The sequence below is a fragment of the Hemitrygon akajei genome, chromosome 11, assembly GCF_048418815.1.
Source record: "Hemitrygon akajei chromosome 11, sHemAka1.3, whole genome shotgun sequence".
Classification (NCBI taxonomy): Eukaryota; Metazoa; Chordata; class Chondrichthyes; order Myliobatiformes; family Dasyatidae; genus Hemitrygon; species Hemitrygon akajei.
This window is the reverse complement of record NC_133134.1, coordinates 167411165-167425649: the sequence shown is the minus strand read 5'-3', so window position 1 is coordinate 167425649 and position 14485 is coordinate 167411165. Positions and strand designations below refer to the sequence as shown.

General features: G+C 44.3%; 1 protein-coding gene across 2 annotated transcripts in view; it reads right to left on the bottom strand.

Annotated features, from left to right (window-relative positions):
- The window catches only part of LOC140736256 (syntenin-1-like), a 32788-nt gene that overhangs the window by 5051 nt on the left and 13252 nt on the right, over positions 1-14485 (bottom strand). Inside the window, exons 2-7 of one of the 2 annotated variants that reach the window (XM_073062194.1) lie at positions 13471-13535; positions 11979-12048; positions 10426-10568; positions 7289-7447; positions 2262-2437; positions 345-516 (exon numbers count right to left, since the gene is read on the bottom strand). In XM_073062194.1, the coding sequence (XP_072918295.1) occupies positions 345-516; positions 2262-2437; positions 7289-7447; positions 10426-10568; positions 11979-12048; positions 13471-13521 (771 nt within the window). In that variant the 5' untranslated portion in view covers positions 13522-13535. The remainder of the gene's footprint in view (positions 1-344; positions 517-2261; positions 2438-7288; positions 7448-10425; positions 10569-11978; positions 12049-13470; positions 13536-14485) is intronic. The other variant, XM_073062195.1, reaches the window with a different exon arrangement.

Sequence of the window (14485 nt, the reverse complement as noted above, 5' to 3'; positions counted from 1 at the left end):
GTGGTTTTTAAAAAAAAATCACAATAGTGGGTGTGTGGAATGCGCTGCCAGGGGTGGTAGGTAGAGGCAGATACATTAGGGATATTTAAGAGACTCTGAGATAGGTACATGGATGATAGAAAATGGAGGGCTATGTAGGAGGGAAGGTGTAGATTGATCTTAGTGTAGGTTAACAGGTTGGCAGAACATAGTGGGTTGAAGGGCCTGTACTCTGCTTTACTATGTTCTAAATATTTGCTCACTTTCTCCCTCCACAGACACTGCCTGACTTGCTGAATGTTTCCAACTTTCTGATTTTTTGTTGCATTCTGGCATGTGGATTACTGAAGCATGGTGAACCTCACCTTCAGCCCGATGACATTCTGTCCATTGATCTCGCAGATGTTGTGACCAGTCAGTAGTCCGTTCCTGGCAGCAGAACTGTCCTTCACAATGGAGATGATCTTCCCATGTTTATAGAGAAAGCCAACGTGTCCACCACTATCCTTGTGAAGGATGATTGTCCTCTGGAATGGCCTGGAGGACGGTGAAAGAATTCATGAAAAATGTAGACTACAATCTCAGGGAGAACTCTCATCTCCCACATACAGTCTGTTATTTTATGTATTTAGAGCAGAGATTCCCAATTTTTTTTTTGCCATGGAGCCTTACCAATAACCAAGGGGTCTGTGGACTCCAGGTTGGGAACCCCTGATTTAGAGATACAATGTGAAACAGGCCCTTCTGGCCCAATGAGCCACACTGGCCAGCAGCCGGCTGATTTAACTCTGGTCTAATCACAGGACCATTTACAATGATCAAATAACCTACTAACTGGCACATCTTTGCACAGTGAGAGTGAACCCATGCAGTCACAGTGAGAATGTACAAACAGATAACACTGGAACAGAACTCCACACTTTAATAGTGTCACTCCCTTCGAGTTGAGGACATTGGCAGCAGTACAGTGCAAGACGTAATAGATTATTAGAAGTTAGAATAAAAATAAATTGCTGAAAAAGAGTAATAGTGAGGCATATTCATATGTTCATGGACCATTCAGAAATCTGATGACAGTGGGTCAGAAATGCTCAGAAGTCCTTTCCTCCAAACGATGATAAAAGCGTCATCTTTGAGCATTGCTTAGACAGGAGGGAGAAAGATTCTTGATTAAGTAATGAGGTGAAAGGATACCATGAGAAGAAACGAATTTAGAGATGAGATTTCAATCAGATCTGTCAGTGAAACACACACACACAAAACGCTGGAGGAACTCAGCAAGTCAGGCAGTGTTAATGGAGAGGAATAAAGAGTGAATGTTTCAGGCCGAGGCACTCTATATGATTTAAGGAGTCTGTACATAGAACACTACAGCACGGTACTGGCCCTTCAGCACACAATATAGTGCCAACCCTTTAACCTACTCCAAGATCAATCTAACCCTTCTCTCCAACATGGCTCTTCAGTTTTCTCTCATACATATGCCTATCTAAGAGTTCCTTAAATGCCCCTACCACCATTCCCGGCAGAGCATTCCATGCACTCACCACTCTGTGAGGAAAAGAAAACAAACATCTGTCATACCCGGTATACTCTTCTCCAGTCACCGTAAAATAATGTCCTCTCGTATTAGCCATTTCCACCCTGGGAAAAAGTCTCTTGTTATCCATTCGATCTATATTTCTCATAAATCTTATACACCTTTACATGTCACCTCTCATCCTTCTTCGCTCCAAAGAGAAAAGCCTTAGCTCACTCAACCTATCCTCATAAGACATGCTGTCTAATCCACACAGCATCCTGGTAAATCTCTGCACCCTTTCTAAAGCCTCCATGTCCTTCCTAAGCTGAGGCAACCAGTACTGAACACAATATTCCAAGTGTGGTTTAACTATTGTTTATAGAGCTGCAACATTACCTTTTGGCTCTTGAACTCAATCCACTGAATAATGAAGGGCAACAGACTGTACACCTTAAACCTATCAGCATGTGCAGCAACTTTAAGGAATTTAAGAGAGATCCCTCTCTTCACCCACACAAAGAATCCTGCCATTAACCCTGTACTCCATCTTCAAATTTGACCTTCCAAAGTGAATCACTTCACCTCAGACAAAGCAAGGCAGAGATACGGTAGATGGAGTTCCAGGATGAACTCCATCATCCACCTCTAAGCCCAGCTCTGCGTTCCATCTATTAAGAGTTAATTCTTTTAGACCATTATATAAGACTTGCAAAGGGGATGTCCCTCAGCCTCAACAGTGCAACCATGAGCAGATCCTCACCGGTCACGAACGATGAGAGAGATCTTGTCCTGAGGTGCCTTTTTCAGGGCCTTGTGAGCTTTGTCGGTGCTCCAGCCTGCGCACGTGTTCCCATCCAGCTGCAAGATCTGGTCCCCGAAGCGCAGGCCCACGAGCGAGGCGGGAGAATTAGCTTGCACCAGCTGGACAAAAATTCCCTGGAAGAGAAGAGCGAATAGGTAATAGTCAAAGAGAATAGCTTTTCTACTTTAAACAACTTCTTATTAGGAGTTTACATTTCAGTGAAAGATTACTAAAGTAGTCAGTATGATGGGAGTGTTCTACAGGGAACCGCCCCGTCCCAGCTGACAGTTTTACACAGGGAGCCGTCCCGTCCCAGCTGACAGTTTTGTACAGGGAGCCGTCCCGTCCCAGCTGACAGTTTTACACAGGGAACCGCCCCGTCCCAGCTGACAGTTTTACACAGGGAGCCGTCCCGTCCCAGCTGACAGTTTTACACAGGGAACCGCCCCGTCCCAGCTGACAGTTTTGTACAGGGAGCCGCCCCGTCCCAGCTGACAGTTTTGTACAGGGAACCGTCCCGTCCCAGCTGACAGTTTTACACAGGGAGCCATCCCGTCCCAGCTGACAGTTTTACACAGGGAACCACCCCGTACCCGCTAGTTAAGGTAAATACCAGCCAGGATATTAAGGGAATCACCAGCAGTTTGTGAACTATTCCCCCCCCCCCCCCCCCCCATAGATGCTGCCTGACCTGTTGTGTGCCTCCAGTATTTTGTGCATTAGTCCAGCCTGAAATCATGTACCAGCAGGCTTGAAGACAGCTTCTACCATGGTGTTCTCAGACTCAGCTTTCTTTGTGTGCTGCTCAAGGTTTCCATCATCTCCAGAACCTCTTGGGGTTTATGGAATTTGTGAATCTAGGTTGGTGTGTGGGGAGAGAATAATGTGAAAACCTGGGAAAGGCAAAGAGCTGAAGAAGGAATCGGATACAAGAGGAGAGTAGATAATGGAAAAAGGGAAAGGAGGTGGTGAACCAGAGGGAGGAAGGTTGTAGGTGATAGGTAGGTCCTGAGGGTGAAGGACGGGAAAGAGATAGGATAATGGAGCCACAGGGATAAGGGAAAACCAATGTTGTTTGGGGCATGTGGGGGGGGGGGGGGGAGGGGACTGAGGAAAATGGTTACTGGAAGAGAAATTGTGTTGATGCCGTTAGGTTGGAGACTACCAAGATAGAATATTAGGTGCTGCTGCTCCAGTCTGAACCTGGATTCAATGTGGTTTTGGAGGAGATGTGTGGACAGACATGTCACCATGGGAATGTGAAGTCAATTCGAATGTGGGACATCCTGGCTGTGGACAGAGCAAAGGTGCTTGATCTCTGAAGATCTATCCTGGGCCCAATATATTGATGACATCAATAAGAAGAGATGCCAGTGGGTAATGTAGCAGGGTTCGCTTTTGAGTCAGTATGGGTAGAAGTCAGGAACTGGAAGGAAGCAGTTACTCTACTGGGGGTATTCTATAGGCTCCCTGGTAGCAGCAGAGATACCGAGGAGCAGATTGGGAGGCAGATTTTGGAAAAGTGCTAAAATGACAGGATTGTTACCATGGGTGACTTTAACTTCCCTAATATTGGTTGGCACCTGATTAGTTCCAATGGTTTAGACGGGGCAGAGTTTGTTAAGTGCATCCAGAATGGATTCCTGTCACAGTACGTTGACAGGCCGACTAGGGGAAATGCCATACTAGACAGTGACCACCGCTCTCTGGCTTTTAACATTATCATGGAAAAGGATAGAATCAGAGAGGACAGGAAAATTCTTAATTGCAGAAGGGCAAATTATGAGGCTATAAGGCTAGAACTTGCGGGTGTGAATTGGGATGATGGACTATGGACATGTGGTTGATGTTTAGGGATCTCTTGCAGGATGTTAGGGATACATTTGTCCTGGTGAGGAAGATAAAGAATGGTAGGGTGAAGGAACCATGGGTGACAAATAAGGTGGAGAATCTAGTCAGATGGAAGAAGGCAGCATACATGAGGTTTAGGAAGCAAGGATTAGATGGGTCTATTGAGGAATATAGGGTAACAAGAAAGGGGCATGAGAAGGCCTCGGTGAGTAGGGTAAAGGAAAACCCCAAGGCATTCTTCAATTATATGAAGAACAAAATGTTGACAGGTGTGAAGATTGGACCGATTAGAGATAAAAGTGGGAAGATGTGCCTGGAGGCTGTGGAAGTGAGCGAGGTCCTTAATGAATACTTCTCTTCAGTATTCACCAATGAGAGGGAACTTGATGACGGTGAGGACAATATGAGTGAGGTTGATGTTCTAGAGCATGTTGATATTAAGGGAGAAGAGGTGTTGGAGTTGTTAAAATACATTAGGACTGATAAGTCCCCAGGGCCTGACGGAATATTTCCCAGGCTGCTCCACAAGGCGAGGGAAGAGATTGCTGAGCCTCTGGCTAGGATCTTTATGTCCTCGTTGTCCACAGGAATGGTACCAGAGGATTGGAGGGAGGCAAATGTTTCCTTGTTCAAAAAAGGTAGTAGGGATAGTCTAGGTAATTACAAACCAGTGAGCCTTACGTCTGTGATGGGAAAGCTGTTGGAAAAGATTCTTAGAGATAGAATCCATGGGCATTTAGAGAATCATGGTCTGATCAGGGACAGTCAGCATGGCTTTGTGAAGGGCAGATCGTGTCTAACAAGCCTGATAGAGTTATTTGAGGAGATGACCAGGCATATAGATGAGGGTAGAGCAGTGGATGTGATCTACATGGATTTTAGTAAGGCATTTGACAAAGTACCACACAGTAGGCTTATTCAGAAAATCAGAAGGCATAGGATCCAGGGAAGTTTGGCCAGGTGGATTCAGAATTGGCTTGCCTGCAGAAAGCAGAGTGTCGTGATGGAGGGAGTACATTCGGATTGGAGGGTTGTGACTAATGGTGTCCCACAAGGATCAGTTCTGGGACCTCTACTTTTTGTGATTTTTATTAACGACCTGGATGTGGGGGTAGAAGGGTGGGTTGGCAAGTTTGCAGACGACACGAAGTTTGATGGTGTTGTGGATAGTGTAGAGGATTGTTGAAAATTGCAGAGAGACATTGATAGGATGCAGAAGTGGGCTGAGAAGTGGCAGATGGTGTTCAACCCAGAGTAGTGTGAGGTGATACACTTTGGAAGGACAAACTCCAAGGCGGAGTACAAAGTAAATGGCAGGGTACTTGGGAGTGTGGAGGAGCAGAGGGATCTGGGGGTACGTCCACAGATCCCTTAAAGTTGCCTCACAGGTAGATGGGGTAGTTAAGAAAGCTTATGGAGTGATGGCTTTCATAAACCGAGGGATAGAGTTTAAGAGTTGCGGGGTAATGATGCAGCTCTATAAAACTCTGGTTAGGCCACACTTGGAGTACTGTGTCCAGTTCTGGTCCCCTCACTATAGGAAGAATGTGGAGGCATTGGAAAGGGTACAGAGGAGATTTACCAGGATGCTACTTGGTTTAGAGAGTATGCATTATGATCAGAGAACAAGGGAGCTAGGGCTTTACTGTTTGGAGAGGAGGAGGATGAGACAAGACATGATAGAGGTATACAAGATATTAAGAGGAATAGATAGAGTGGACAGCCAGCACCTCCTCCCCAGGGCACCACTGCTCAATACAAGAGGACATGGCTTTAAGGTAAGGGGAAGGAAGTTCAAGGGGGATATTAGAGGAAGCTTTTTCATTCAAAGAGTGGTTGGTGTGTGGAATACACTGCCTGAGTCAGTGGTGGAGGCAGATACACTAGTGAAATTTAAGAGACTACTAGACAGGTATATGGAGGAATTTAAGGTGGAGGGTTATATGGGAGGCAGGGTTTAAGGGTCGGCACAACATTGTGGGCCAAAGGGCCTGTAATGTGCTGTATTGTTCTATGTTCTATATTTCATTAGAGTTTAAGGACATTTGGTATAAACTCTTCTCAGATTTCTAGCCCAGTACAGTTATCAATTATAACTGATGTTTCGATGACTGACTTAGGGATGATGCCTGGGCATGTCTGATGAAGATAGTGGAGTTTATCATCAAAACATCGGTTATAATCAACCTGTCTGGAAGCCCAAGAAGAGTTTATTCGTCATATATGTGGGAAGATACTAGATCCTTTTTTTTTGACATTTGTTATCTCACCAAAAACTCCAGCAAATTTCTACGGTTTTACCGTGACAAGCATTCTGACTGGTTGCATCACCATCTGGTATGGAAGCAAATGCCCAGGATCAGAAAAGGCTGCAGAAGGTAGTAAACTCCGCCAGCTCCATCATAGGCACTAGCCTCTCCATTATCGAGGACATCTTCAGAAGCAGTTGCTTCAAGAATGCAGCATCCTTCATTAAGGACCCTCATCACCCAGTACTCTTCTCATTGCTACCATCAGGGAGGAGGTACAGGAGCCTGAAGATGCTTAATCAACATTTTAGGAACAGCTTCTTCTCCTCCACCATCAGATTTATGAATCGCCCATGAACTCACGAACACTACCTCACTATGTTGCTCTCTGGTTATGTGACCACTGATGCCAGGGAGACAATCTCTGAAAAGTATTGATAATGGCTGGAGTCACTCAATTTGTGAAGACACTGCCCAGAAGAAGGCATTAGCAAATCATTTCTGTTGAAAAATTTGCCAAGCACAATCATTGTCATGGAAAGACCTTGATCACCCATGTCATACAATATGGCACATAACTTATACTTTATGTATTGCACCGTACTATAGCACAAAATAACAAATCTCATGACATGTCAGTGATAATAAATCGGATTCTGGCGGGAATCATGAAGTAAACTCTCAGAAGATGGTAGTTACTAGGAACAGGAGAGAAGGTCCAATTTTAAGGTGTAGAAATCAGAAACAGATCTTCAGAGTTGGTTGAAAAGCCTGCAGAAGATTGTGGGCCAAAGGGCTTGTATTGTTGTTGTATTTTTCTATTGTTTATGTTGGTGAGTCACGTGTGATGTGACATTGAAGTCCATTTGGGACAAGGCTACTTACCCTGTCGATCGAGCGGAGACGAAGCCCAACCTTTCCATCCTGGTCCTTACAGAGGATCACTTCACGGACACCAGGTTTAATCTCAGCCCGGTGAAACCCCAGGCTGTTTCCTGACACTGGGGCCACCATGTTACCCAGAGAAGGCTGACCGCCGGCAACCTGCAGCAGAGAGAAACAAAATATGTTGTAGATGTAATCTCCCATTTCATCTCATGTTGGCGACCTTTATTGCTTATTTACTTTTTGTTATTATTTTCTTTGGTTTATTTATGTGAATGCCCACAAGAAAATGAACCTCAAGGTTGTATATGATGACATATGTATATACTCTGCTAGTAATTCACTTTGAAGATCAGCTTTATTTGTCACTTTGAAACATACAGTGAAATACATTGACCACACTGTCCAAGGATATGCTGGGGGCAGACTGCATGAGTTGCTGTGCATCTAGCGCCACCATAGCATGCTCACAACTTACTAACCCTAACCTGTACATCTTCGGAATGTGGGAGGAAACCAGAGGAAACCCACATGGTCACTGGAAGAACTCCTTAAACCCTTTAACAACATGGCGCCAGTGACTACCGGCGATATCCTGCAGACGATTCACAAAACTACTACTATTAAATATGCTTCTAGTACTAAACTGTGCGATTGGAGCCTGTAATGTACACTTCGATGCTGTGTTTTTGGGCCGACTGAGTGAATTAGCCTTTTTCCTGTCTCCAGGGAAATTCAGTGAGGTTGAGAGCCGAGCGTGTGGTCTAGAAGCAGAGCGCGAACCCATGATCGGGTCCATCACTCCTCACCGATTAAAGTGTCGAGCGAGATTGAAATCGATGAGGACAAGAGTGGGAGGCGAGCAGGTACTCAGTGCTATCTGCCTGTGTTTGACTGGTCTCCCTCTCTCAAGGAAGGTGCAGGAGTCTTCCTCAAGCTGCAAGGTTTGATTGGTGCAGCTCCTGGCTGTGGACTTGATTTTACTCTGTGGTTCATATTAAGTGTGTTTCTGGTTACTTTTTGCTGTTTTTGTGCAGGCTGACTCTGAGGCCTGCAGTCAGTGAACTAAACTGAACACTCCTAGACCATTTCAAGGCCTCTACAGATATTCTGTGTGTTATTTGTTCACTTTCTGCTGTTTGTGTGATTTGTTCTTTTCACATTCTGGGTGTTTGATGGTTGCTTTGAACAGATTCCATGCTGTTTGCTTTGTGGCTGCCTGTGGGAGGATGAATCTCTGGATTGTACATATACTTTGATAATAAATGTACTTTGGATCTTTGAACTCCATATCTCCCTGAGAGTGACTGCACAGGTTGACAGGGTGGGACAAAAAGCATATGGTACACTTGCCTTTTATTAGTCAAAGCACTGAGTTCAGGAGTTGGGAAGTTAAACTCAGTGACAACTTTATTAATTTTATGTAATAAAGTGGCCACTGAGTGTACGTCCATGGTGTTCTGCTGCTGCAACTTGTCCACTTAAAGGTTCAAAGTAAATTTATTATCAAAGTATATACTGTATATGGCACCGTATATAACCCTGAGATTCATTTCCTTGCAGGCAATATCAATAAATCAATAATAGAATCAATAAAAGGCCACACCAACTTGGGCGTTCAACCAGTGTGCAAAAGTCAACAAACTGCAAATAAATAAATAAATAAATAAATAATGATAAGTAAATAAGCAATAAATAGGTTTATAAGTAATAAAGGCTTGACTGTTATTCACTCAGAGATGCTCTTCTGCACACCACTGTTGTATTATGTGGTTATTTGAGTTACTGTCGCCTTCCTGTCAGTTTGAACCAGTCTGGCCATTCTCCTCTGACCTCTCTCATTAACAAGGTGTTTTCATCCTCAGAACTGCCACTCACTGGATGTTTTTTGATTGCGCCATTCTCTTTGAACTCTAGAGACTGCTGTGTGTGAAAATCCCAGATTCAGCAGTTTCTGAGATACTCAAGCCACCCTGTCTGGCACCAACAAGCATTCACAGTCAAAGTCACTTAGATCACATTTCTTCCACATTTCTGATGTTTGGTCTGAACAACTCAGCATCTTGACCACATCTGCATGCTTTTATGCATTGAGTTACTGCCACATTATTGGCTGATCAGATATTTGCATTGAGCAGGTGTACTCGTGTACCTAACAAAGTGGCCACAGAGTGTATATTGCAGCTTTATAAAACTTTAGTTAGGCCATAACTGGAATTTTGCATTCAATTCTGGCCATCCTTTATAGAAAGGATGTATTATCGTTGGAGAGAGTCCAGAGGAGCTTTATGAGGGTGATTCTGGGTATGAAGGGGTTAACACACGAGGAGCTTTCGGTAACTTTGGGCCTGTACTCCTTAGAACTTAGAAGCATCTCATTGAAACCTATTGAATGTTGAAAGGACTAGATAAGGTGGATGTGGAAAAGATATTTCCTCTGGTGGAGGTATCCAGAACTAGAGGGCACAACCTCAAAATTGAGGGGTGACTTTCAGAACAGAAGGAAGGAGGATTTTTTTTTTAGCCAGAGAGTGGTGAATCTGTGGAATGCTCTTCCACAGACTGTGGTTGAGGCCATGTCTGTGAGTATATTTGAAGTGGAAGTTAATAGATTCCTGATTGGTCGGGGTAACAAGGGATATGGTGAGAGGGTAGGTGTATGGGGTTGAATGAAGTATGGGATCAGCCATGATGAAATGGCAGTGGACTCAATGGCCTAATTCTGCTCCTATGTCTTATGGTAGAGGCTTTGGGAGGGTGCTGAAGAGATTCATCAGGTTGCTGCCTGGATTAGAGGGCATGAGCTATAAGGAGAGGATGGCAAATGGGTTGTTTCTTGTGGAGTGGTGAAGGCTGCGGAAAGATCTAATAAGAGTCTTTTTAAGATTATGAGAAACATTGAGTACAGAATTAATAACTTTTCCCCAAAACTGGAACATCTAATAGCAGAAGGCATGCATTGAAAATTGAATAGGATAGAGGTTTTCAAGAGGCTCTTAGGTATGCACATGAACATGCAGGAAATGGAGGGATACAGACATTGTGTATATCACGATGGGCTGAGGGCCTGTTCCTGTGCTTTACTGTTCTATGTTCGGTGAGTTCACTCGACTGCCCCAGCCCTATCAGATGCTTACCCCAGACTCGGAGACAGGCACCAGGGAGAAGTCTTGCTGCAGCTTCTCACTGCTCAGATCGAGGCCCATGTAGCTGCCCAGTTCCTGGAGATCTGGGTACAGACCTGAAGGAGGAGGAGAAACACCAGTCAGAAGCTCTGACCCTGTTGTGGAGAATGTTAGCAATGAGAATCAGTGCTCCTTGTCACTGTGAAGTGTTGTCTGCTGCCTGGCTTTTGACCCTTCTACTAATGAAAACAGAACTACAAAGTTCCTACACTAGTCCCTCAACCAACCCTACTCCCCATAACCTTCACACTTAAACCACCACTCCCGTCCACCACTCCTCCATGAAATATAAACTCAGCCATCCAATCCATCCACAAAAATCAAGATTTCCTGGTGGCCAACCATTTTAATTCCTATCCCCATTCCTGTTCTGACATGTCAGTCTATAGCCATTGCTTCTGCCATGATGAGGCCACTTTCGAGTGGAGGAGCAACACCTCATATTCCATCTAGGTAGCCTCCAGCCCAATGGCGCGAACATTGATTTCTCCAACATTCAGCATGCGGCATTTTCCCCCATCCCCTTTCCTCTTCTTCATTCCTCATTCTGCCTCTTATCGCTTCTCCTCAGCTGCCCATCACCTCCCCTGGTGCCCCTCTTCCTTCCCTTTCTCCCATGGCCCACTCTCCTCTCCTATCAGATTCCTTTTCTCAGTCCTCTTTTCCACCTGTCCCAGCTTCTTACTTCAACTCCCTTCCCCCCCCCCCACCCCACATTCTTATTGTGGCATCTTCCCCCTTCCTTTCCAGTCCTGATGAAAGGTCTCAGCCTGAAACATCGACTGTTCATTTATTTCCCTAGATGCTCCCTGACCTGCTGAGTTGCTCCAGCATTTTGTGTGTGTTGTACTGGGTTTCCAACATCTGCAGAATCTCTTGTGTTTGTCCAGTTTTCCCCATGTTATAGAGTTATACTCTGAGTAACTCCTCAAGAGTTTGATTCTGACCAGCTCCTCCATCTTGAGCCACCACCCTGCAACTTAACCCCCCCCCCCCCCTTCAGTTCTGCTTCTCTCTGCACAGCTGCTGCCTAACTTGTTATTTCCAGCATTTCCTGTTTTTCTTTGTGATTTGCAGCAGCTACCGTACCGGTTTTTGTTTGCTAATGATTCCATGGCTGATTAGTGACATACAAAATGTCCATTTTCTACCAAGAGCGATTCCTGACCTCTACTTCCTAAACAAGTGACAACATGGAGAGTGGAGGGAAGAGGTGGCCCAGCTGATTCTCCATGCTTATCCGCTTCCGCCCTCACTTTGCAGCCAGCACTCTCTCAGCGTTCTGAATTGTCAGCACTACCACACGGACTGAGTGGTGCACAGAGGCTGGAGGAGTTACAGACACACGGGGGAGGCCAAAGTCAATGGTGAAGGTGCAGACGCTGTGGTCGAACCAGGGTCTGGTTCGCCAATGAGAAGCTGAATCTTGAAGACTGCTTGAGGTAGTGGGGTTGCGTGGACGCCAAAAGGAGGTGGCAGTGTGTAGACAGGTATCTGGAACTCACCATCTCCATCGTGCAAGGCTTTGGCTTCGATGGCGGGCGAGGCCTGGTTGGCCAAAATAGTGGACTGATCCTGAGGAAATTAAATTTTAAAAAGGTCAGTGTTGCATGTACAACAAACAGCCAGCGTCATCCAAATGCAGGAATAAAATCTCCCCCAACTCATTCCCACTCCAGCTTTTGTTTAAATGACAAGTTGCCTCATTCTGGTTCCCATTTTGTTTCTGTCATTTTCTATGTATTTTAAGTTTACGGCTTTAGTATTGGTGTGAGAGATTCCAGGTTTTTGGAAAATTAAATAATGTTAGACTTCCTCTGCATTAAAAAGATGCACAAAGATGTTATTTCATGGGTTACCCTTGCTATCCTTCAGGGGACCATTAATATTTTAGGTTTTTTATGGACTATTAGGGCTATTTTATATTTTGTTAATATGGTTGCTAAGTTTGTGTTGTGGCACAGTATGGGAAGTGTAAACAGAGAGAAGACTGGTTTTCATGAGTTGTGCTCTCAATATAGCAATTTCTTGTGGCTGTGATGCATCCACGTATAATACTTCAAATATATAGTGGATTCCAGTTAATTGGACCATTGGTTCATCAGCGCAGTGGGACACCTCCCAAAAAAGAAAAACTAATTGGGAAAATAGCCAGGATTCCCTTTCCTTATTTGGGACAGGAAGCGGTTGCTGAACAGTTTCTAACTAGTGTTAGTCACATGCACTTGTAGTTAGACAATACACTGCTTAGAACAGACATTCTTTAAATATCATCAGATGTGTGTACTTCTGTTCAAAAGCAGTGATTTTGTTACTGATAGTTGGTGAGAAGTAAACATGAAGACAATTCAGCACTGTTTTGCTCACTGTGGTTTCAAGCATTCAGGCTTGGAGAAATGGCCAAGAGTAAAAATGAAACAATTTCACCAGTTCAACAAATTAAGAACTATGAAGAATGAAGGTATTGACCATCATCTTTAATGTTATAATGAAAATGAAGATTTGGAAGATGCAATCATTGTTAGCATTTTATGAAGGCAGTCCATTACCTACATGATGTGACTGCACTGATTTTGTTCATTTACAGTCAATCAAAAGAACAAGGCAGCATACACTGGATGAATTCCTCCACCAATAACTATTAGGAACGAATACACGGTTTTATAGTATTGTTGTGGTATTGATAGAGTTCTAATTTGTTCTGTATTTCATTTAATAGAGTAATGAATTGTGTATTTATTGTATTTAAATGGTAGCTCATCTTTCTTATACCCTTTAAATTATTTCCATGAAACTTCGGCTAATTGGGACAGACACTTAATTGGACCAAAATGAACTTGGCCCAATGTGTCCCATTTAACCAGAATCCACAATTTCATATGTGGAACTCACCCACTCAGAGCCCTTGCTGACAAGTTAGTTTATCATAGCTACCATTCTAAGGATTGGCCTTGAACAACTCAATTTCACAATAACACAAACGTTGTCTGCACTGACCTGCATTATTTTGGAGACCTTGAGGTCCTCTAGTGATGGATACAGAGCCATCTTGTGGTCCCAACCTGTAGGTAAAAGTGGACAGAGTCATCAACTACAGATCCATATACCATAGTTACAGTTACATACTTCATATTGTAACATATAGTAATTGTTTTTATGTATTTCTTCATATTGCTGCCGCAAAACTACAAATTTCATGACGTGTCAGTGATAATAAACCTGGAGAACTGGGAGAGCTGTGATCTACAGGATGACAGCTGGTCATTTAAAAAGGCACAAGGGATTCTGTAGATGCTGGAAATCCAGAGCAACACACACAAAATGCTGGAGGAACTCAGCAGGTCAGGCAGCACCTATGGAGAGGAGTGATCAGTTGATGTTTTGGGCTGAGTCCCTTTATCTGGACTTTGGATCCTTCCCCCTTCCCTCCTTTTCCATTCCCCATTCTGGTTTCCCACTCACCCCTTCTCTTCTCACCTGCCCATCACCTCCCTCTGGTGCCCCTCCTCCTTCCCTTTTTCCCATGGTCCACTTTCCTCTCACATCAGATTCCTTCTGCTTCAGCCCTTTATTGTTTCTGCTCATCACCTCACAGCTTCTCACTTCACCTCATCTCTTCCATCCACCCACCTTCCTCCTCACCTATCACCTGCCAGATTGGACTCCTTCCTCTCCCCTTCACCTTCTTATTCTGGCTGATTCCCACTTCCAATCCAGTCCTGCTGAATGGTTTCAGCCTAAAAATTCCTCTCGAGAGATTCAGCCTGAGCTGCTGAGTTCCTCTAGCATTAGTCTGTGTGTGTCCCACTCAGCCAGCTTTTCTGTAAGGAAAACAGGCCCAGCCTATCCAATCTCTCCCCATAACTGACACATTCTACCCTGTATCATCCTGGAGAATCTCCTCCACACCCTATCCGCTGCCTTCATTTCCTTCCCAAGAGGTGATGGTCAGAACAGCACACATTATTCCAGCTTTGCTTCTGCCTAATGTTCTGTGAAGTGGTACTGAGAC